General features: G+C 42.2%; 1 protein-coding gene across 1 annotated transcript; it reads left to right on the top strand.

The window, feature by feature from the left end:
- The first annotated feature begins 15,520 nt into the window (after positions 1–15,520).
- On the top strand, positions 15,521–20,233 carry LOC120721270 (protein regulator of cytokinesis 1-like). Its single transcript, XM_040011486.1, has 3 exons — positions 15,521–15,530; positions 15,636–16,042; positions 18,407–20,233. The coding sequence occupies exons 1-3, from the start codon at positions 15,521–15,523 to the stop codon at positions 19,601–19,603; spliced, it is 1,614 nt and encodes a 537-aa protein (XP_039867420.1). The 3' UTR covers positions 19,604–20,233.
- Positions 20,234–21,768: the final 1,535 nt, after the last annotated feature.

Here is a 21,768-nt window from a genome sequence, read left to right as displayed (position 1 = left end):
TGAGGGAGTGTGGCCAAAGAAAATAGGTTAATATAATGGGTTTAAGAGATAACTTTAAAGATAATTTGAACACATTAAACTCCAAATATATTGGATTACAATACAGGTAACAAAATCTTAACTTAGGCAAAATAGGGCTTTGGAGTTGGCCACTTCCACAGGAATGAAACCTGCCTCCCACCACATTCATATTCCAGCACATGATATTCTGTAGTTTCTGCAGCTTATATAGCTGGATCAGATTAAACTAAAAATTCACTGAGCAATATTTTTTTGACCAAATTACACAGTCTAATGTGAGGCTGTTAGGTGTTGCCAGCTCATAAGCATCCAGTGTGCACACCCATGCAGCTCACAGCCAGCTCTCAGCCTTGTTATCTTCGTCCAGTAAACCACAAATGCTGGTTAACAGGACACTGTGGGCAGCAGCTCTCACCCACAACTTGTCACTGACCAATTATTATCTACTTTCAATCACAACAAAAGCAGACCTCGAACAGCAATGAAAATTCTACTTTTCACATTGATAGAATAGAATAGAATAGAATAGCATAAGATGGTCCTTTACATGTACAACAAAATTATGGGTGCTCCACACCAACTGCGCATAAACAGTTGGCATGGAGCAGCAGGCATAAATAGAATACAGAAATAATATATCCAATCAAGAGGAATAAATACAAACTAGAGAAATATATGTAAAAAAACAAAAACAAAACAACAACAACAACAAAGGAAAGACACATATTGGAGAACAAAGTGCTTGGCAGCAGTGCAAAAGGACCTGGTCTGAGGCCTGAGTTTAGAGTCTGTGTGTGAGTGGACTGAGTGATGAAGGTTGGCTCAGATTGATGAGGTGGGTGGGCAGGGGTGGGTTGTGTGTGTGTGTGTGGGGGGGGGGGGGGGGGGGATAGTGAGAGATTAGCTACTGGTGCCTTTCATAGATCTTTAAGATCGTTGTATAGCAGTGGCGGCTCCTGAAAAAAATCTCAGGGGGGGCAATTTTTATGATATCGACTAAAATGACCCATTTAATGAGTACATCAAACAACACAATTTTAATTTGTTGCTAGGTGATTAACTCATACAGTGATACCTCATGCCCACTAGATGGCAACACACAACAGAAAGCTTTCCTCTAGCTACATAAGTTACAGGTAGAAAGCGAAAGAAATTAGCATCCAGTAGCCTTTAAGCAAAAATGAATGTGTCCACTTACTCATTACTTAGGCTACATCAATCCAATGTTGTGTGGTGTAATCAAGCAACAATATAAAGCCGGCTGCATCATATAAATCAATATGCACAGCCTGTCAGCCACGACTTGCGCTGGAACCAACTCCGACAAAAAGTCCTGTTGTATGCTTTTGACTTCTCCTTCGTTGCCTGGGTTAGTTGAATTTCGGGCTTGTCAGGTCCCAACTCTTTAACTTGCAGTTTTTCTGCCATTGTCCTTCTGGCAAAAGGGTAGGTTAGAAGCGATCTAACCGAATTTGGGGGAGGCTGTGCCTCAACCGTTAACAATACCGCTGCCATCGTCTCTCTCTGACCTTATAGCTCACTTAGGCTACTGACTGAGGTAAAATTCTAGAACAGCAAATCTTCGCGCGTTTTCTGCAGGGGCGCAATTTTAAGCGCCCCCAAACCATTTAATTCAGCGACGCTGATAGGTCAAATATTTATTATTTTCCCCTGGCAACCATTTAATGATAGGCTATTTCGCTGCATATCAAGGGCGCTTTGACGAGCGCCCCAGAAGAAGAAAAACACCGTTTGTTGGTTGAACTTTAATGAGTCAGCTGGTGAAAATGTTAAAATACGCCTGGCTGTATATGGGCACACACATAGTAAAACTATCATTGATGAATTTTTTAAAAATATATATTTTTACTCCTCCACATTTGGGGGGGCGGAGCCCGAGCGCCCCCTATGGGCCAGCCGCCACTGTTGTATAGAACTGAAGATTTTCTTATTTGAACCTTTGTTTACATGCAGCTTAAGGAAACTCTCATAATTTTCCTCTGTACAAAAATATGAAGTGATGTTTATCTTGTTTGGTTCTCTGCTGTTCTCTCATCAGCATATTAACAAGATGGAAACAAGCAGATCCGACTCTACTGGACCACATGTAAGGGCACATGCATGTAGATGGTCATAGCAGCCATATAGTGCCTCAAGTGGCCTGTCTGGGTAAGGCGAGAGGAAATCAAATAGAAGTCAGAGAACCGGTGCGCGCGCTCTGGTGAGTATGTGTGGAGCCGAGGAGAGGAGAAGTAGCTGTCTCGCACGTGTTGTCGCGGCCAGTCACATTAAGAAAGCCTCACGGTTTGACTGAGGTCAGTGAAACAGAAGTCGCGACTGTGGCAATTTTAGACGGAGTTTCGCTCCGTGCGTGAAGCTTGGCTTGTGTAGCCGCGAGCTGCAACTGGTGGTGTTGCAGGCCACCGTCGAGGTAGATAGCGTGGGGACAGGGAGTTGGAGCGAGAGCTAACTCCAGCTGCGCTTTTCTTTAAGACCTTCCAGCGTTTCCAGTTGGGTTAGGCTGAGTTTGGCCGTTAAGTGAACGTTCGGAGCGAGGGAGCACATTTAGCCGTCTCGCTGGGAGCTGACGAGTCTATGGGAGGACTTTAGCCACGTCACGTAATGTTGCCCGTTGCTAGGCCGAGGTTGGATGCATTCTACGGACCCGACGTCGAGGACAAAGTGGGTCATCAAGGAATAGGTTACCCTGCCATCTAGACGACGTCCTGGTTGTTCATCCTCCTTGTTCCGCTGTATGTGAAAGTGTTGCCTTTTCGTAGCCCAGTGCTTTTCCCACGCACTGTCGCTGAGAGACAAAGGTACGGTTTCTATTTTCCTTGCTTTTGTGAACCTGAGACTGGATTGCTCACTCCGGCTGCTGTAACTTGGGCACAGAAAATCAGAGGGAAGGCAGGCTAGGCTGTATTAATGTCTGATAGTATAGTACACTCTAGGCAGGCATCGTTTCTCAAGATTGAATTCTGTAGCCCATCTTCTGTGCCCGCAGCAGCCAGACAGGTGACAACATTCCTACAGTAGTATGTACTATGGGGGTCACGGACACAGATCCCAGCACCCCTTGGTCATTCAGGGCAACTTGTATAATCCTGCACCCCTACATAGCGGGGGCTGGTAGCCACCTTACAAGTGGCATCACAAACAGGATCAACTCATTGGCTTGGGGTTGTTACACTGTGATAAAGAATAGAGCTGAGGAAGGCTAAGGTAAACATGTCTGAACTAGAAGATTTGAAAAAGAGCTTTGATGAATACAAGTAGGAAAACTTGTAGTGGGCAGAGCTGGGATCAGGTGGAAGCAGCACAGAGAAACGACCCCATTGTTAGGCCGGTCTACCAAGTGGTTGAGAAGGGCACTGGAATGAGCCATGCTGAACTGTGCATGTCAACACCTGGTACAAGGCGACTTTACCATCAGCTTGACCACCTTAGGCTTTATAAAGGTGTGCTGTATGGGCATGTTAGAGACCCCCGTGATGGGGAAGAGATCAGGCAGCTCATTGTCCCAGCGACCTTGCAACGTAAGGTATATGAAAGCCAACATGAGCATGGGGGACATTTCAGTGCAAAGAGTACCCTCAGAGTGATGAGGAGGAGCTATTACTGGCCCACAATGAGTAAAGATGTTCGGGGCTGGGTCAGGGATCATCACAAGAAACTAAGGCCAGCTGTAGAGGTAGCAGACTCAGCTGCACAGGGTGCCTCCAAGAAAAGGAAGAGAATATATGATTGTAAGTCCCACAGTGCTCTGCTCCAGTCAAGTGACCATGTGCTGTTGCGCAATCACAAGCCCAGGGGTTGGAATAAGATACAGGATAAGTGGGAACCAAACCCTTATTTAGTGGTTAAGCAGAACCACCCTGAAATTCCTGTGTTCACAGTCAAACTGGAGAGAGGTGGCTCAGTAAAGGTCGTTCATAGGGATCAGCTAAAGTTGTGCGCTTTTCAACCGCCGACACGGCCGTTAAGGCATGTCAATAGGTCACCAGCAAAGGTGGAGTCTGATACAGACTGCATGGAGGTTGTTTGTGTTCCGCCACCCCTGTGTGTGTCAAACCCGAACACTCATATTGCCCCGGGGGTCGAAGATGTAGGTACTTGTGTTTCCCAGGGGTCAGAGCCAGATTTAGCGGGGGGAGCGCAAGCAGCTATGACTCCAAAGGAACAGGAAAAAGAGTGATGAGACCTCAGAAATGAGTGATGAGGTACAAGGAGAGGGGGGCAAAGTTTTGCAGTCTAGGTGCCAACTAAGACAAAATAGAGGAATACCCCCTGTAAGGTATAGGGATTAGGTTATGAGATAAGGTACATTGGAATCCCTACTGTGTTTATTTGCAGTTGTATATGTAATTCATATGTGAATGTCACTGAATGTTTTTGGACAAATGACTTGATTTATGTTATTCTGTGTTTTGTTACAGTGATGCACTGCTGTAGACGTCGCTGGTATGGCAGGGTTTAGCTGGGGGGAAATGTAAGGGCACATGCATGCAGATGGTCGTAGCTGCCATATAGTGCCTCAAGTGGCCTGTCTGGGTAAGGCGAGAGGAAATCAAATAGAAGTCAGAGAACCGGTGCGCGCGCTCTGGTGAGTATGTGTGGAGCTGAGGAGAGGAGAAGTAGCTGTCTCGCACGTGTTGTCACGGCCAGCCACATTAAGAAGCCTCACGGTTCGACTGAGCCCAAAAAGGGGTATCCGTGAGGTCAGTGAAACAGAAGTCGCGACTGCGGCAATTTTAGACGGAGTTTCGCTCCGTGCGTGAAGCTTGGCTTGTGTAGCCGCGAGCTGCAACTGGTGGTGCTGCAGGCCACCGTCGAGGTAGAGAGCGTGGGGACAGGGAGTTGGAGCGAGAGCTAACTCCAGCTGCGCTTTTCTTTAAGACCTTCCAGCGTTTCCAGTTGGGTTAGGCTGAGTTTGGCCGTTAAGTGAACGTTCGGAGCGAGGGAGCACATTTAGCCGTCTCGCTGGGAGCTGACGAGTCTATGGGAGGACTTTAGCCACGTCACGTAATGTTGCCCGTTGCTAGGCCGAGGTTGGATGCATTCTACGGACCCGACGTTGAGGACAAAGTGGGTCATCAAGGAATAGGTTACCCTGCCATCTAGACGACGTCCTGGTTGTTCATCCTCCTTGTTCCGCTGTATGTGAAAGTGTTGCCTTTTCGTAGCCCAGTGCTTTTCCCATGCACTGTCGCCGAGAGACAAAGGTACGGTTTCTATTTTCCTTGCTTTTGTGAACCTGAGACTGGATTGCTCACTCCGGCTGCTGTAACTTTCGTCAGCTTAACGGACTGGGACCCTGCAGTCAGCTCCTGTTCACTACAGTTACTCCTTCAAAAAAAGAGACTGTATATGGTTTCATATTCAAAGGACATTTTGTTGGAACTGACTCGTAGAAACTGGGACTATTACCCTGTGAACATTGTAAATTGTGTTATGTTTGTGATACAGTGTTAATCATTCTAGAGAGGAGAATTTCTTTGTTTTATTTTATTATTTTATTTATTTTGTGATTTTTGGATCCCCTTTTGTGGCTAGTGTAAACCAAGGGTTTTACAACAGTCAGAATTGCCTGCTTCATTCGTTGAACCTGATTTCTTTTTATTTCTTTTGTATTTTTGTTTCTTGCCATCCATGATTTTCAGGGCCCATCTTAACCGATGGATGGTAAAGTTCAAAGGGCCATCTGATCAAATTAAAGTTTAACATTGTTTAGAAGTGACCGTTTCATGTTTTTGTTGAACCCAAGTTGCCTTGGAGTAGGGGCACCCTAACTATCTGGTTGGGCACAGAAAATCAGAGGGAAGGTAGGCTAGGCTGTGTTAATGTCTGATAGTATAGCACACTCCAGGCAGGCATCGTTTCTCAAGATTGAATTCTGGAGCCCCTCTTCTGTGCCCACAGCAGCCAGACAGGTGACAACATTCCTACAGTAGTATGTACTAGGGGGGTCACGGACACAGATCCCAGCACCCCTCGGTCATTCAGGGTTACTTGTATACTGCTACACCCCTACATAGCGGGGGCTGGTAGCCCCCTTACACATACATACTTGCCACCAACATTACATCCACAGGGTTGCAAACACTGTGCCTCTGAAAATCTAATTGATGGAGGTTTTGAAGTAAAGATTAAAATACACTTTTTTTTTTTCAAGTATTCAAGTAGTTTTTTCAAGTAGTATTTACATTTAAGAGAATATTAAATGACTATATGGTTGTTTGTGGGCATTTTTGTCTGTGTGTGTAATACAGCTGTCAAACCACAAGGTCATCTTACTAATAGTTAAAAATCATGATAAATAGTCTATTTACACGGTGTTCGTTTGTCTTGAGAAAAATAAGCTTCATTCATTAATTAAAAATGCAAGGTTTACTAAGATCTGTGCTTCTGCATTAAGTTGACAACACACTGACCTTGGAGTAGTACTCAAGTGGCTTCAATAGATCAATTCCATCTGCCAAAACAAGACTGATTGGTTCACACAAGTGGGGCCTAATGTTTCCCATTATAAAAACAGCCTGCATTCGCATGAGAGAAGCAGCCTAAAGATCCATGTACTCTAAAGCGTTTGTTGAGATCCCCACATAATTATTTAAATCTTTTCAAAGGACAAATTGAACCAAGTTTGATTAATCAATAATGATTCATCCCAAGAACTTAAATAGCATATAAAGAAAAAGCTAGAAGATTTGTTATCCGTCTCCTGACCAAGAGACAGTATTACATCTTAATCAAAAAAGTTTTCAAGTACTGAGTCCTACTGGATACCAAATTTAATCAAGCACCAAGTTTTCAAAAGTCTTTGAGATGCTCTCATAGGACTGGTATAGACCACAAGGTGAACCACTGAAAGCAAATAATAACGGAAAGGCATTAATTGGGAAGATCAGAAACCATAAAAGTAAATGTATAACTGAGCTACACTCCTTCATTGTGAGGAAAATGCGTTCTCCCTCATCTTGTTCTCAGATGTCTGATTATGTCAAAACAGCCGTGGTTTCATTTCAGACTGTGGTGGTAGTGTTACAGTAATTAGCTTTTCTGTCTCAGGAGCTACTAATCAGCTCAACTCTATCTCCAACAGACCCCCTACTGAGGGAACTACAATTTCCAGTCCTTTGTTAACTCAGCTTTTTGCATGGTTGTGTGGCAGTAATCACTTTTCCAATTCAGGTAGTGATCTACATAGGACATAGCTCAGTGTTAAAATCAACAGAACTTTTGTTTATTCAGTGAAGAATGGATTTTCTCTCTGAAAAGAAACCCGTTAGTGCTGCATGAACACAATATAATAATTAAACTTAATTATTAGACTTGACCTATAACATGCTATGCCTTGTGTTGTAAATGCACTTTTCTATCTATGCTTGAGTCACTATGCCACTGTTTATTATTATAATAGCCTCAGTTGACAAATTGAATTTAAAAACGCAATTGTTTTAAATTGGTTTTTATACTAATACACAGGATCAGGCATAGAATGCAAATGCAAAGTAGATTACACATTCATTTACATTTTGTAGAAGACTGGAATTTTGAGCAGTCAGAACACTAGAAGTGTTTCATGTGGCCTCCTGTGCAGCAATTAGAGAACACAACGTCTTAAAGCTTCAACAGGAAAAGGGTTTGGGTGGGGGTGTAAGGGAGAAGCAAAGTGGTTTATTTGACAAAGACCTATAAAAAGAGTCGAGAGATAATAAGCAATTTTTTTTAATCTCTAAGAGCTATCATAATTAATGAAAAGGTTATCTTGAGTTTGTCATTGCTGATTTCTCAGGTCAAACAGTACCTTTTATTTTCCCCGTTTAAAGATTTTTCCCACGTCTAAAAACCTGAAATAAAACTGAGATTCATTTAGAATTTAGAATCTAATTAGGGTACAGTTCACTTTTATACACATAATCTGTTTTATTATATATTTTTAAAAAATATTTTAATGAAGACTGGAGCTGCTGTGGCCACTACTATTTAAAGTTTACACTTTTGTGTATTTATTTCTTCTTCAGCAGTCCCCTCATTCACATTCATACTTTTGCTTGCTTTCACACCTGAGCTCACCCGTACATGTAAAACTTAATGCTGTTATTCAACAGCTTGTGAAAAAAAAACATGCTTTCTGCCTTGCCGTTTATATTTCCATCTGGCTGATGGTCATGCACTAACTAAATCCGAGAGATTGGGAGTATGATGAAATTTGTGAATTTGCAAATAAATGAAACTTGCTCGAAGCAGTTCAGTTACAATGAAAAGAAGAGACTAAGATTTAAGTGAGGTAAAATATCCCCATCCACGCTTCATTAACTACTGCTCAATTCAGTAATCCTAATTTAGTTATTCAGTGTGCAATGCCCGGTAATCCCTGGTAAATTATTATTTTTGTTGATGACCATATTAGAGATATCGCCTCTTTTTAATACAGGTATTTTGCATTATTTGAAATTTGGCCATATTTAATATGAGCATGTACCACTGTGCTAAGACTGTTAGCACAATCATTAGTTTAATATAAACAAGCTTTGACAGAAATTAAACATATTTCAAATGTGATTCAAGTCCTTATGGGCCTTGTATTGTATGGTTTCATGTGATGTACATATGTCTGAGACATTCTCATCAGAGGGTAGTACAACAAGAACCTACTCATCAGAGTCCATCTGCCTGCAGAGAGCTTTTTTTGCTTTAATTAAATGCTCTTCTGGTAATCTGAAGAGAGTAAATCATTTAAATGAATAGTGCTTGGCACCACACTCTTAGTATCTGCTTAACTGATGGAAGCATTATTATAAGACTGGCAGTTGTAAGAGAAAATAAAAAAATATTCTGCTCAGTTTTTGGAGTATGAAAATGATCCTGTTAATATAAGGTCTGTAGTTTAATAATATTGAATTGAATTGAACTACATTTATAATAGATGCTGGCGCCAAGACATAAAAATTTGTTAAAAGGTTAACAGAAAAAATGTTCATGGTCATACTTTGTTAGCCTGGACAAGAGAGAAGCATCATTGGCATTTTGCCTCTGCATCCACTGAAGTGGAATTGCCCTCCAACTCTCTGTGGATTAAATCTTGGATGCAAAAAATAAACTTTTTAGGCTTTATTTAATGAGGCAAGAACAGCAAATTTGTAGAAATGATCTGTGAGGGGATATGTTTAATAAGGACAAATACACGCTTTTGCATCTGTGAGCTGCCCTCATCAATCTCAGTCTTGCTCGTTAAGGTTTAAATACCTTGCTCAGGGAAACTAATCACTGAAGGATGGAGGACAACCCTTATTTACTGTCTGAGTAGGTATTTCTGACTTTTTGGTTATAAAATATCACTGTCTATATATTTTTCTTTTCTTTTGGTTTAAATAACCATTCATTTACCTTTTATCTACTATTATATCCTTCATATTACAAAAGTCTGTGATCACAGCCACACTGCTTTCTTTTTAATTAATAATGTAGTATTTTTGAAGATGCCCTGCCACCCATTGCAAATGTCCAAAGCCTGCAAGGAGCAAAGTTTGGAGTTCAAAGTCAAGCAATTCAACTGCATCAGCACAACTTACAGCTGGTGCGACAGATAAAATTTAGGACGCAGGGGAATTGGCGCTTAGTCCCTAGTGACAGTGGTGGCTTGATGCCTGTGTCCTAAAGCCTTCCTTTGTACTAGTGGCAAAAACACTTCCAACATTATGTGTGTGGAACAGGACAGAATTTGACACAAGCCACCGATTATTCTAAGAACCAATGTGACATTTTTTGTAAGTAGATTGTAAAGAATTAAAAAAACTGGATTTTACTCTGACCTTTTGAAAGTACCGAGTGTATGCATATGAATATAATGAGTACTGGATAGAACAGGACATTAACATAATTTTCACTATTTTTTTTCCTCTATACACACCATAATCGATTTGAAATGAAGCAACCAGGTTGTGAAGGAAGAGTAATCTTTTAGCTTTAGACTAAAAAAAACCCCCCAACAATAACAACAAGTAGTACCTCTACTTTCATAGACCAAAAAACTGGGGGTACTACATAAAGGTCTATTGACTGATAAGAAGCTTCATGGCCAGGTGCAGGCTGTTTCCACATAACTTTAAGAACAATTGGGTGATAAAAAAGTCAGGAGCTGAAGTATTAAAAGCTTATACATAGTAGAAAAACCTGTCAATGAAGTAACAAGGCAAGGAGACTCATTAGAGGGACACTGCAGCAGGAAGTGGCAGAAGTCAATTATTAAAGGAAAGGAAAGCTCAGCAACACCAAAAGGCATAGAGGAGCATGGAAAAACCTCAGATGAAGGACTAGGGGATTTCTGACTATTGGTTATTTTTAATTATTGTTGATTATTGATTTATTTTTAGTTTTTTTAGTTTTCTTTTTCATTAAAATGATAGGCACATCACTGACAAAGTGTAAAATCAAGAGATGTCTTCATGAATGTAGAAAAATATGGTTTATCTCAAGATGTAAACCAGTGGTAGCACTGAAAAGGCCATATTAGACTTTGGTAGAAGTCTGCTCAGTCCTGAAAGAAGATTCTTGAAATATTGTATTTTACCAGAATGATGAGTAAGAAGATTGAGACAAAAGGCTCCTGGTCATAAGCATAACATCTCATCTGCTTTGGAAGGCAGTGTTATCATATGAAAATGCATAACTGAAAGTAGTACTAAATTAATGTTGTTTATTCAGGGATCGATGACAAGATATAGGATTAATTTTAGGTGTATAGATCACGAAAGCATCTTAAAACAAAGAAATATAATATATGTATCAAAGTCAGTCACCTGAATTCAACTCAGCTGCACTTCATGCTTGAGTTACTGAACACACAAAAAGATGCCACAAATAAACAATAAGAATGAAAAGTAATCCGTAAATTAATCCAGTACAAATAGTTGTAATTCCTCAGTAGTTAACACCATATTTTTGCAAAAACCATACGAAAGCTGAATTAAAGCCTGTGCTTTCAGTCATACCTGTATTGCTTCATTTCAAATCCATTGTGGATTACAAATATTGGGTCGCTGTCAAATACGGACCCGACTTAAGCTAAAATTAGGCTCAATATGTTGAGAGCAATGGCCTCATTTAGTTTAGAAACCACAGCGGGAGAAAAAGTAGTGGAAAGGTTATGAGTCTTATTAATAATATCATGAAATCTAAATAAGTGTTCATTTTAAGAGTCCAAATAATTTGAAAACTTTTAGAGGAGTTTAGACATTTCCAAATGACATTTCCAAATACTTAAAGCAATGACTACTCAGCTCCATTCTCTCTATCCCACCTATAAATGACCCCGACTAACTCAACAAAGAATAAAGAGGAATGACTTTTATCTGCCCTGATTGTGTGTGCATTTATAAAGCTATTCAAAACTTTCTTTCTCAAGAAAAAGAGACATGAGTCATAATGTCTTGTTAACCTATCGTCAGACATCTAACTTTCATCTCAGTGAAAGCTGTTCATGCTTCATGTGGTGTGTCAACTCTCTTGACAGTCTGTCATCTAGTTCTGGATGCTGTCTTCCATGACACATTGTTTGGCGTTATTCGCATCATGTATCTGCAGTAACTCATGATGATTAATTATTTTTCAAACTCCCCCTGCATTTTATTAAAAGAGAGTTGCATCTCCCCCTACTGTTTCTACTGTAAATGCTTCCATGCAAAATGAAATCAAAAAGAAATATATTGTATATTTCCAGGTTTTTATGTGTCCTCATCTCACTTTGTTGTGAGTACACTAGGATTTTGATATGAACAACATCTCATGTATAGTAGCTAAACTTTTTTCTCCTGTAAACTAAAAGTAAAATGTATATAACGGAATTTGAAGGCTGAGTACATGTAAAAGTCAACATATACACAGAATACATTGGTAAAAAAGCAGATATTCTCTCACACTTTGTTTGAACTGAAGCTACTGTGAGTGTTTGGTGAGTTTCTTAACCCTTGGGCTGTTGGTAAATTAAGTTCTAACTTGTAAACAATGAGGTTTTGTACACTAGTTATGATTTTAAAAAAATGTAAAAAACTTTTCTTCGCTGAGCAAGGGCAAAACATTTATGAGCAAATAATTAAATGATAGTGTCCTGCCACATGTGCACGTTAAGTATAAACACATTTGTTCCCAGTAGGTTACAGATTATGTAGATTCTAATTCTCTTAGTGTGAGCTCATTTATATTCATGACAGTAGATAATTTCACTTCCTCAGCACACTATTGTTACGTTCCCCTGGGGGGGGTCTAGGCGGTGAGGGGGAAGTAACAAAAGTGACCGGGTCAGAAAAAGGAGTCAAGGAGGCGAAACAGTTAAATAAAACAGTTTTATTGAAGTAATTCAACTAAAAGAGACGGACAAGGGGGCGTGGTTATGGCGCTGAACTAGGCACACGTATTTTTGTGAGCTCCTGGCGATATTTTAGTAAGTTCCTGAAAACTGTCCTTTAACTGCGTGAACAGTGATAACTATTGCTTGTAACGAGTTATTATCGTGTATCCGCGACATTATGCCGGCTAAGAAAGCACAAAATAAATCTAAGGCACACTCTTCTCTGAGTGAGGAAGACGACGTCTCTGATGCTAGCAGTCAAGCTAACTCTGCAGGTGATGCTAGCCCTGGGAGTCTCCTGGACGTGAGTACTGGAATGGCCCATAACATGGATGTTATTCAAATACTCGACGGAATCAGAAATGACTTTTCCACAAAACTTGATGTGGTCCTGTCAGCGATCCAAGATGTTAAAAGAGACGTGCAGGACTTTTCGGTGCGCATGGATGGGGCAGAGATGCGCATTAGCAGCGTGGAGGACGCCATTAACTCAGAGAAAGGCAAGATAGATGCGCTAGTTAAACAAGTGGCTCTCCTCACGAACAAACTCGAGGACCTCGAAAATCGCTCTCGTCGTTCCAACCTACGACTAGTTAATGTGCCGGAGAAAATAGAAGGACATGACGCGGTGGCTTTCCTAGAGAAGTGGCTCCCCGAAGCGCTGGGACCAGCAACATTCCCGAGACAACCTCTCATCGAAAGAGCTCACCGGTTGCCTGGCCGGACGCAACCCAACCGACCACCCTCACCGAGAGTCCTCATCGTGAAGTTTTTAAACTTCCAAGACAAGGTTCGGGTGATGCGGGCGGCTATGGCCAAAGGGAAAGTTATCTGCGGGGGTCAAGAGGTCATGTTCTTCCCGGATCTTTCTACAGATCTCCACCGACGGAGGAGGGGCTTCGACCGGGTGAAACAGCAGCTCAGGGCGATGAACGTACGTTACGGATTAATTTACCCGGCGAAGCTACGAGTGTCATCTGGTGGACATACGCATGTCTTTGAGACCCCAGCAGATGCGGAAAAGTTCATCCGAGGTTTGCAGAATACAGAGGACTAGCAGAATATCTGATGGGGACTGCCGAATCCTTCACTATCTGCCCATAACAACTGTAGTTTGAAATTGTTGGATTTAATGGTCAATATCGCTCATCCTTACTGTTGAATTTTTTGGGGAGAGTATTTTTCTTTTTTGTATTTACTTTGGTTTACCGTTCCTTCGTTCTCCTCAGTTGTATTGGGCATTTTATTTATCCCTTATAGATAACTAGCCACGCCCACTTGTTGATTGGGCTTTCATTTGTGTCTTGGAGTGCTGGTTGTTCGACATACAGTCGGCTCTCCGGGATGAGAGTTATGCTACAAGAAAGTTTGTAATGATCATTGTATACATACTTGTTCATGTAGGATATACATTTTCGTCAGGAGACGCAATTGTCCAGGTGGTTTGGTTTTGTTTGACCATGTCAGCTCGGTTTGGTCTAGCTGCTCCCTTGTTTACATTGGATCAGCGTGTGCACTTAACTGCACCCCAAGGTCAGGGGGAGGGCGGGGTAGGGCGAGGGGCTGTCCGGTTCAGGTTGACAGCTAAGGGGGTTCATTTATGGCAGATTTTGTGTTATTTCTTTGTGTTTTTGTATTTTTCACAACGTGTTGCTTTTTACTGGTTTACTCCCACCACAACAGTTAGAGATACTGAAAGGTTTACCAACAACCAAATGAAGATACTATGTTGCACAATCTGTTGTATTAATAAGAATAGATGACTTCATATAAGACTTTTAAATTTACTTCTTGGAATGTGGGAGGAATGGTAAAAGTGGTTAAACTAAAACAGGTTATTACCAGGCTTAAACAACTTGAGTCATCAATAGCGTTTATCCAAGAGACCCATTTACTCAGAGAGGATCTGGTGAAAGTACGTAGGAGATGGCCAGGCAAAGTGCTAGCATCCTGTTGCCTTTCGCACGCGAGAGGGGTTATGGTGTTAATTCATAATTCAGTGCCTTTCCAAGTAAATAACACTATTTATGATAAAGCTGGCAGATTTTTGGTGGTTCAAGGAACTCTCTTGAAAGAGAATTTCAATTTAGTTAATGTTTATGGCCCTAATGATGATAACCCTTCATTTTTTGAGAATTTATTTCTATTGATTGCTACCCTTCCTGGTAGGATAATATTGGCAGGTGACTTAAATTGTACTCTGGACCCGAAGCTTGACCGCTCATCAGGGATAGACACTTCACACTCTCAAACAAGAAAAAAAATACAACAATATTTGAAAGATCTGAACCTCTGTGATCCATGGAGAATTCAAAACCCCAATAAAAGGGAATTCTCATGCTATTCAGCAGTATTTAAATCCCACTCCCGAATAGATTATTTTTTAATTTCCTCATCTTTGCTACCCAATATAACTAAGTGTATATATGACAGCATTGTGTTGTCAGATCATGCCCCAACCTCACTATTTTATGAGGTAGAACAAGTGAATAGCCGCTCAAACAAGTGGCGCTTGCACCCTAAATGGATACATGATTCTGACTTTATGAAATTTGTAGGAGAACACATTGATCTCTACTTCTCAATTAATACAATTCAAACAACTGCAGCCGTTAGGTGGGAAGCTTTTAAGGCATATATTAGAGGATAAATGATAAGTTTCACCAGTTCTAAATTTAACAAATTCAAACAGACAATGAACGAATTAGACAATAAATAGAATTAGAGAGAGAAGTTAACATAGATGATTCACAACAGAAAAAACAGCAGTTATTGACCCTTAAAGCTAAATACGAGGAGCTGTCTATGCTTAAAGCTGAAGATGGTTTAATAAGATTGAAACAGACGTTTTATGATCAGGGTGAAAAGCCGGGTAGACTACTAGCTTGGCAGATAAAGAAACTTGAATCTGACAGAGCCATTAATATAATTAGGAACGATCAAGGGGAATTATCTACAGATCCCACAGAAATTAATAACACCTTTGTCTCGTATTATAAAACCCTATATAAATCTGACAGCCCACTGGACCTGGTAAGCCAAAATGCTTTCTTGGATAGATTGATCTTTCCCTGTATTTCTGAGGATGTGAAAAATGAATTGGAGAGAGAAATAAATTTCAATGACGTTTCTGATGCAATTACGAACATGAGAGGTGGTAAGGCTTCGGGTCCTGATGGGCTTCCGATAGATATTTACAAGCTATTTAAAGCAAAATTAATTCCCCCATTACTAGATGTTTATTTGGAATCCTATGAAACAGGTCGCCTCCCTGCTACATTTCGTAGTGCCCTGATCACTCTCATTCTAAAACCGAGCAAAGCGCCAGCCGAAAGCGGTTCTTACAGACCCATATCGCTGTTAAATTCTGACTCCAAAATCATAGCTAAGGCTTTGGCTATGAGGCTGGAGAGGGCTCTTCCAGCCATTATACACGGAGATCAAAATGGTTTCGTTCAAAATCGCCAGGGGTTCCACAATGTGAGGAGAGTTCTCAATATAATCCACGAATGTGAAGAGTTACCTGATACTGCAATACTATCACTCGACGCGGAGAAGGCGTTCGATCGAGTTGAATGGCCCTATCTAATTGAGGTGCTTAAGCGTTTTGGATTTGGTGATCACTTCCGCCGATGGATTGAAATTTTACTTGCTGATTCGGTTGCAATGGTATCTACCAATAATCTCATCTCTAGTCCTTTTGAGCTATCTCGAGGCACCAGGCAAGGGTCTCCGATTTCACCTCTGCTTTTTGTACTAGCCATGGAACCTTTAGCGATAGCAATTAGATGACATCCCTCGATCCATGGTATTAAAATCGGGGAGATGCTACACAAAATTGCAATGTACGCTGACGATACTGTTGTATTTCTATCACACCTTGCAGAATCAATACCATCTCTCCTGAAGCTATTCGGTCAATTTAGCAGTTTCTCTGGGTTCAAAGTGAACGAAGAAAAATCATCCATTATGTTTTTAAATATGAACGAGAGGTTGAAACCAGTTGTATCCCACCCATTTGTGAATGCCGCAGAGGGATTTAAATATTTAGGCATTCGAGTAACCCCAACGATAAGCAATCTTAGTTCAGCCAATTATGAGCCCCTGGTGGTAGGGTTGTCGGATGAGATCACTAGATTGATATCATTGCCCCTTTCTTTACTGGGAAGAATAAACATAGTAAAGATGACTATATTACCTAAATTCCTATATATATATATATATCTTTCAGTCAATTCCGCTGGCCCCTCCTCCTTTTTTTTTTTCCAAGACCAGAAAGCTTCTTTCTAATTTCATCTGGAACAATAGGAAGCCAAGACTCAGACTCTCCCTCTTGTATTTACCATATGATAGGGGAGGACTACAGTTTCCAAATTTAAAATGGTACTATTGGGCTGCTCAGCTGAGGACCACTATGTTTTGGTTTTCAAACGATATTTCCCTTCCCTGGTTAGCAACTGAAAGAATGTCCTCAAAGGGTCTGTCGTTAAATAGCCATTTATACTCAGCACCCTTTAAAACTTTAAAGAAAATTACTACTAATCCCTTTGTAAAAAACACTGTTGTTGTTTGGCATGAAGTACAAAAAATGTTGAATGAATCTTCTGGGTTGTCCTGTTTCTCCCCAATTTGGGGTAATGAACTCTTTGCCCTGGCTAAGAATGACATGGGCTTTAAAGCTTGGCTGAACAAGGGCATTGCGAAACTACAGGACGTATATGAGAAATATTCTCTAATGTCATTCAGTGAATTAAGGGCAAAGTTTGATTTACCGCAGAAACACTTTAAGTATCTGCAACTTAGAAGTTTTATTCTGGCACACTTAAACAATTCAGTGCACCAACCCCCACTCTCCATCCTAGAAACTCATGTTACAAAAAACCGTTTTGGTAAAAGACTGGTGTCCCAGTTTTATAGCCTGTTAGTTGAACACCATAAGGATAACTCTGATAGTAAAAGACGGGAGTGGATTAGTGACTTACAAGAAGATATTTCATATACTGAATGGGGTAAAATATGTTCAAAAAACACACACTCAGACCATTAACACTCGTTTGAGAATGATACAATTTAATTGGATAATGCGAACATACATATCCCCTGTACAATTAAATAAATTTGATCCTAATATAATTGATCTATGCTATAAGTGTAATAGGCATCAGGGTACACTATATCACTGCCTGTGGAAATGTGAAGAGATCCAAAAATCTTGGAGCTCTGTGTTAAAATATATCTCTCAGATCACAACTTCTCCTGTACCGCTTTGCCCTAAGTTGTGCATTTTAGGCTTGTATCCAGATGACTGTACTCTGTCTTGTGAGGAAAGAAAAATGGTCGATCTTTGTTTGCTACAGGCCAAACGCTGTATCGCCTTATGCTGGAAGAATGTTGGTTGCCCCTCTTTTAACCACTGGTTAAATAACTTAACATCGAGATTAGCTCTTGAGAAACTGACCTATATTGTTAGAAGGAAGGCTTCTGAATTTTACAACATCTGGAAGATATTTTTCGATCTACTGAGGAGTGGGGATGTGGGGGGGGGGGGGCGGTGAGTGAATAAGACAACTAGATAATGAATAATGTCTGACTTGCTGTTGGGAATATACTATGTAACCTATATTATGATTTATTTATCATTGTTTTGTTTTTTTTAAATTGTATTTATTTGTATGGTTTAATTTATTTAACTATGCATTTATTTGGATACTACTACTACTACTACTACTACTACTACTACTACTGCCATACGTTCATTTTATGTTGGTGTTGATACTGTTGAAAAAACAAATAAACATACGTTTTTAAAAAAAAGAAAAAAAAAAGAGACGGACAAGCCGCTATCACCATAAAAGTAACACAAACAAAACTCAGGCGTTGGTCAATAAAGCATAAAGTCAAAAGGAAAACGCTGCTCACTAGCTGAAAACACCACAAAAACACTCAGCTCACTAGCTGTAAACCACACAAATGGCACTCTGGCCCAGAGCTCACCCTGCACGGGGCTTAAATACCCTTAATTGCTGATGGGAGTCAGCTGCGCCGGAGGGAAAGGTGGCATCTCAGGCAGGAGTCGCTCCCGACTCCGTCCCCCCACCGGAAACACCGGACAACCTCCACCAGCACACCGCCAACCAGAACGAAGAGAGGGCGAAGCGACACGCCGAGCCCACGGAGCCCAAAAAGCAGATCATTCTACACATGGAGCTGGACAGTGTCCCCGAAACCAGCTTTGAGGAGGACGTGGTCTATGAGGATGAGGACTCTTTTTGCCTCTCTAGAGACGACATTACATCACTCAAACTGTTTCTTTGCCAGCTTGAGGAACACAAGGCAGAGAACGAGGCCACGTGCGAGAGCCACAGAGAGAAGATCCAGCAGCCGCGGGACAGACCGCAGGCCCCACAGGAGGAAAGGGAGGCCCCCAGCCAACACATGGCCACGTCCAAGAAGAGGAACCCGGACGTGCCACAAACAGAAGTCCAGCGTCCCGAGGAGCTCAAACCGCAGAACACCCGCAATGTCATGGATGCCATCCGCTCTGAGATCGCTGTCTTCTGGGAGAAGTGCTTCCTCAGCACAGACCAGCGGCAGGCTTTCACACCATATTTTAGTGAGGACTTTACTGAAGATCTGTTAAGGCTGCACGATGCTGAGATCCAGCGCTTGAAGCAGCATTATGAGGATCACAAAGAGCTTTTTGAAGGGGTTCAGCAGTGGGAGCAAAGCTGGAGACTCTTCCTGGACCTGGAGAAAAAAGTAACAGATCCATCGAGGCTCACCAACAGAGGAGGAAATCTTCTCAAAGAGGAGAAACAGAGATCTGACCTGCTTAAAAGCCTGCCAAAGATTGAAAAGAGATTAAAAGCCCAGATCGACACGTGGGAACAGGAGCAGGGTCGAGACTTTCAAGTAAACGGCCAGAAGTTTCTGCAGTACGTGGAGGAGCAGTGGGAGCTGCACCGAATAGAGAAGGAGAAGCTGGAGAGGCACATTAAGAAATGCAAAACAGAAATGGAGAAACTCTGCTTGGAGCTTCAGCTGCCAGTGTTCGAGGAAGAGGCTGGCATCAGCATGCTCCAGCAAGAGAAGAACATCCGCACACAGGTGGAGGCCCTGATAAAGGAGAAGGCTTGGCGGATGCAGCAGCTGAAGGCTCTGCTGGAGCAGGACCAGGACCTGTGCAACGTCCTGTGCTCCGTGCCGTACGGCATCTCAGGCAGGAGGTAGTGGGACACGCCCACACAGGCACCCTCAGGAGAGAGAGAGAGGCCCTGCTAGGGCCGTAACACCCCCTCCCATAAATGCAAACCCATGGTTTGTCAAATTTACGATAACACAAAGTGAGCCCATAGCTGTTACATGAATTGCAGGCTTTCCACCTACCAAACCCCATAGCACCGGTTAGGCATTGCCTGCGGAAACTGCCAATCCCATCTCAGTGGGTTCACAACATTCCCAGAGAGTGGCCCCAAACCCTCGAAACAGTGTCCCATGGGATAGCCAGGGCTTCGAACTATCACGTGTGGAGAACCCAGCAGGCAGCTAGCGGGCTTCGCTGAAACACAGACATACTTGTTAGCAAGGGGTGCAGATCTGAAGGGTGGTTTTGAACATGAACCGGAGAAAGGATCAACCAGCGGCAGCTCAGGGTTAGTTGGCCTCGTACACTGATTACGGGGTGCTACCGAGCAATTGTGCTCCAGGTTTAGCCTTTCCGTAGGCCTGGCAAGCTTGTCAGTTTGAGAGCCACGACTGACTTTTCTCAAAACAGGCCCCTTTTGTGTTGAGTGGGCTTTCTGTTTGAGTGCCAGTTTGACACAATTGGCAACCACATGGCCAGGCTTGTGACAGAAAAAACACAGTTTGGGCCTAGGTCTTAACACCATAACTGCGTTTTCCTTCTTAGCTGGCCCACTCTTACCTGTCCAGGATGCGCTATAGTGCAGAGGGATATCCTGTCCTACCGCACTTGCTGTATGAGTCAGCTTAAACTCATCTGCCAGGGTGGCAGCTTGCTGTAGAGTTGTAACCCTCTGTTCACTTAAATAAAGGGCAACAGACCTGGGAACAGTTTTTAAAATCCTCCACCAGCATAAGCTCACGTATGGACCCCACATCATTAACCTGGCTTGCCGCACACCACCTATCAAAGAGCCTCGCCTTCTCCCTGGCGAAGTCAAGATAGGACTGTCCCTGCGCCAACTCCAACCCCCGAAAATGCTGCCTATAGGCCTCAGGTACCAGTTCATAGGCTTGGAGGACGGCACTTTTGATCTTTCCATAAACCAGGCCGTCCTGCCTAGACAGACCAGAACAAGCTTCTTGAGCCTTACCTGTCAACCGACACAGCAACATCACCCCCCACACATCTTGAGGCCACTGCAGTGCAGTTGCCAGGCGTTCGAACACACTGAAAAAGCTGTGAACACTGGATTCACAGAAGTCTGGAACCAGGTGAATGTTATTGCTCACAAACGAGCCTCTAGACACCTGTACACTAGCAGCTGTGTCAACCATTTTGGGGATGGTGAAGGCTTAGAAAAACACAACCTAATTAAGACAGTTAACAAACCACTACACCACTTACTTTAGCTGACCAACTTACCTCTCGCCATACACACGTTAACAAAACCAACTTACCCAGTTCCAAAACCTTGCCCTGCCCATCTTCCGGAGCGTGCTGGGCTCGAGGCAACTTTAAAGGCAGAACCTCAGCGACCGGAGCCCTGGATTGCCTACCCCCAACAGAGAATTAATCCCCACCCAGGATTACTCCAAAAATAACAAAGGCAAAATAACAAAAGAGTGCCCGAAGGAGGAACTTAAAAAGCTCAGCTGGGCACTCACCTACCTTAACTGGGAAGTTATTAATCTCTAAAAAGGTGCCAAAGCGAGATAATCAAGTTAAATAAAACAGTTTTATTGAAGTAATTCAACTAAAAGAGACGGACAAGCCGCTATCACCATAAAAGTAACACAAACAAAACTCAGGCGTTGGTCAATAAAGCATAAAGTCAAAAGGAAAACGCCGCTCACTAGCTGAAAACCACAAAACACAGCTCACCAGCTGGAAACACCACAAAAACACTCAGCTCACCAGCTGTAAACCACACAAATGGCACTCTGGCCCAGAGCTCACCCTGCATGGGGCTTAAATACCCTTAATTGCTGATGGGAGTCAGCTGCGCCGGAGGGAAAGGTGGCATCTCAGGCAGGAGGTAGTGGGACACGCCCACACAGGCACCCTCAGGAGAGAGAGAGAGGCCCTGCTAGGGCCGTAACACTATGCACAGAAAAAAATTGAAGAAACGAAAGCAGAATCTTAGTATTACTGTCAGTGTGTGGTCAGGTGTCTTAATTACACCATGCCTCTTCCATCTAATGTATGGCAG

Source organism: Simochromis diagramma, unplaced genomic scaffold (genome assembly GCF_900408965.1).
Source record: "Simochromis diagramma unplaced genomic scaffold, fSimDia1.1 OVJJ01000603.1, whole genome shotgun sequence".
Taxonomy (NCBI): domain Eukaryota; kingdom Metazoa; phylum Chordata; class Actinopteri; order Cichliformes; family Cichlidae; genus Simochromis; species Simochromis diagramma.
The sequence above is the reverse complement of the archived record's forward strand: the minus strand, read 5'-3'. Positions and strand labels throughout refer to the sequence as shown.

Bases quoted from the DNA above. Each gene is read 5' to 3' on its own strand.
- LOC120721270 (XM_040011486.1), top strand. The intron at 16,043-18,406 runs GTATCTACCAAT...TGCTGATGGGAG, and splicing joins TTGCTGATTCGGTTGCAATG to TCAGCTGCGCCGGAGGGAAA.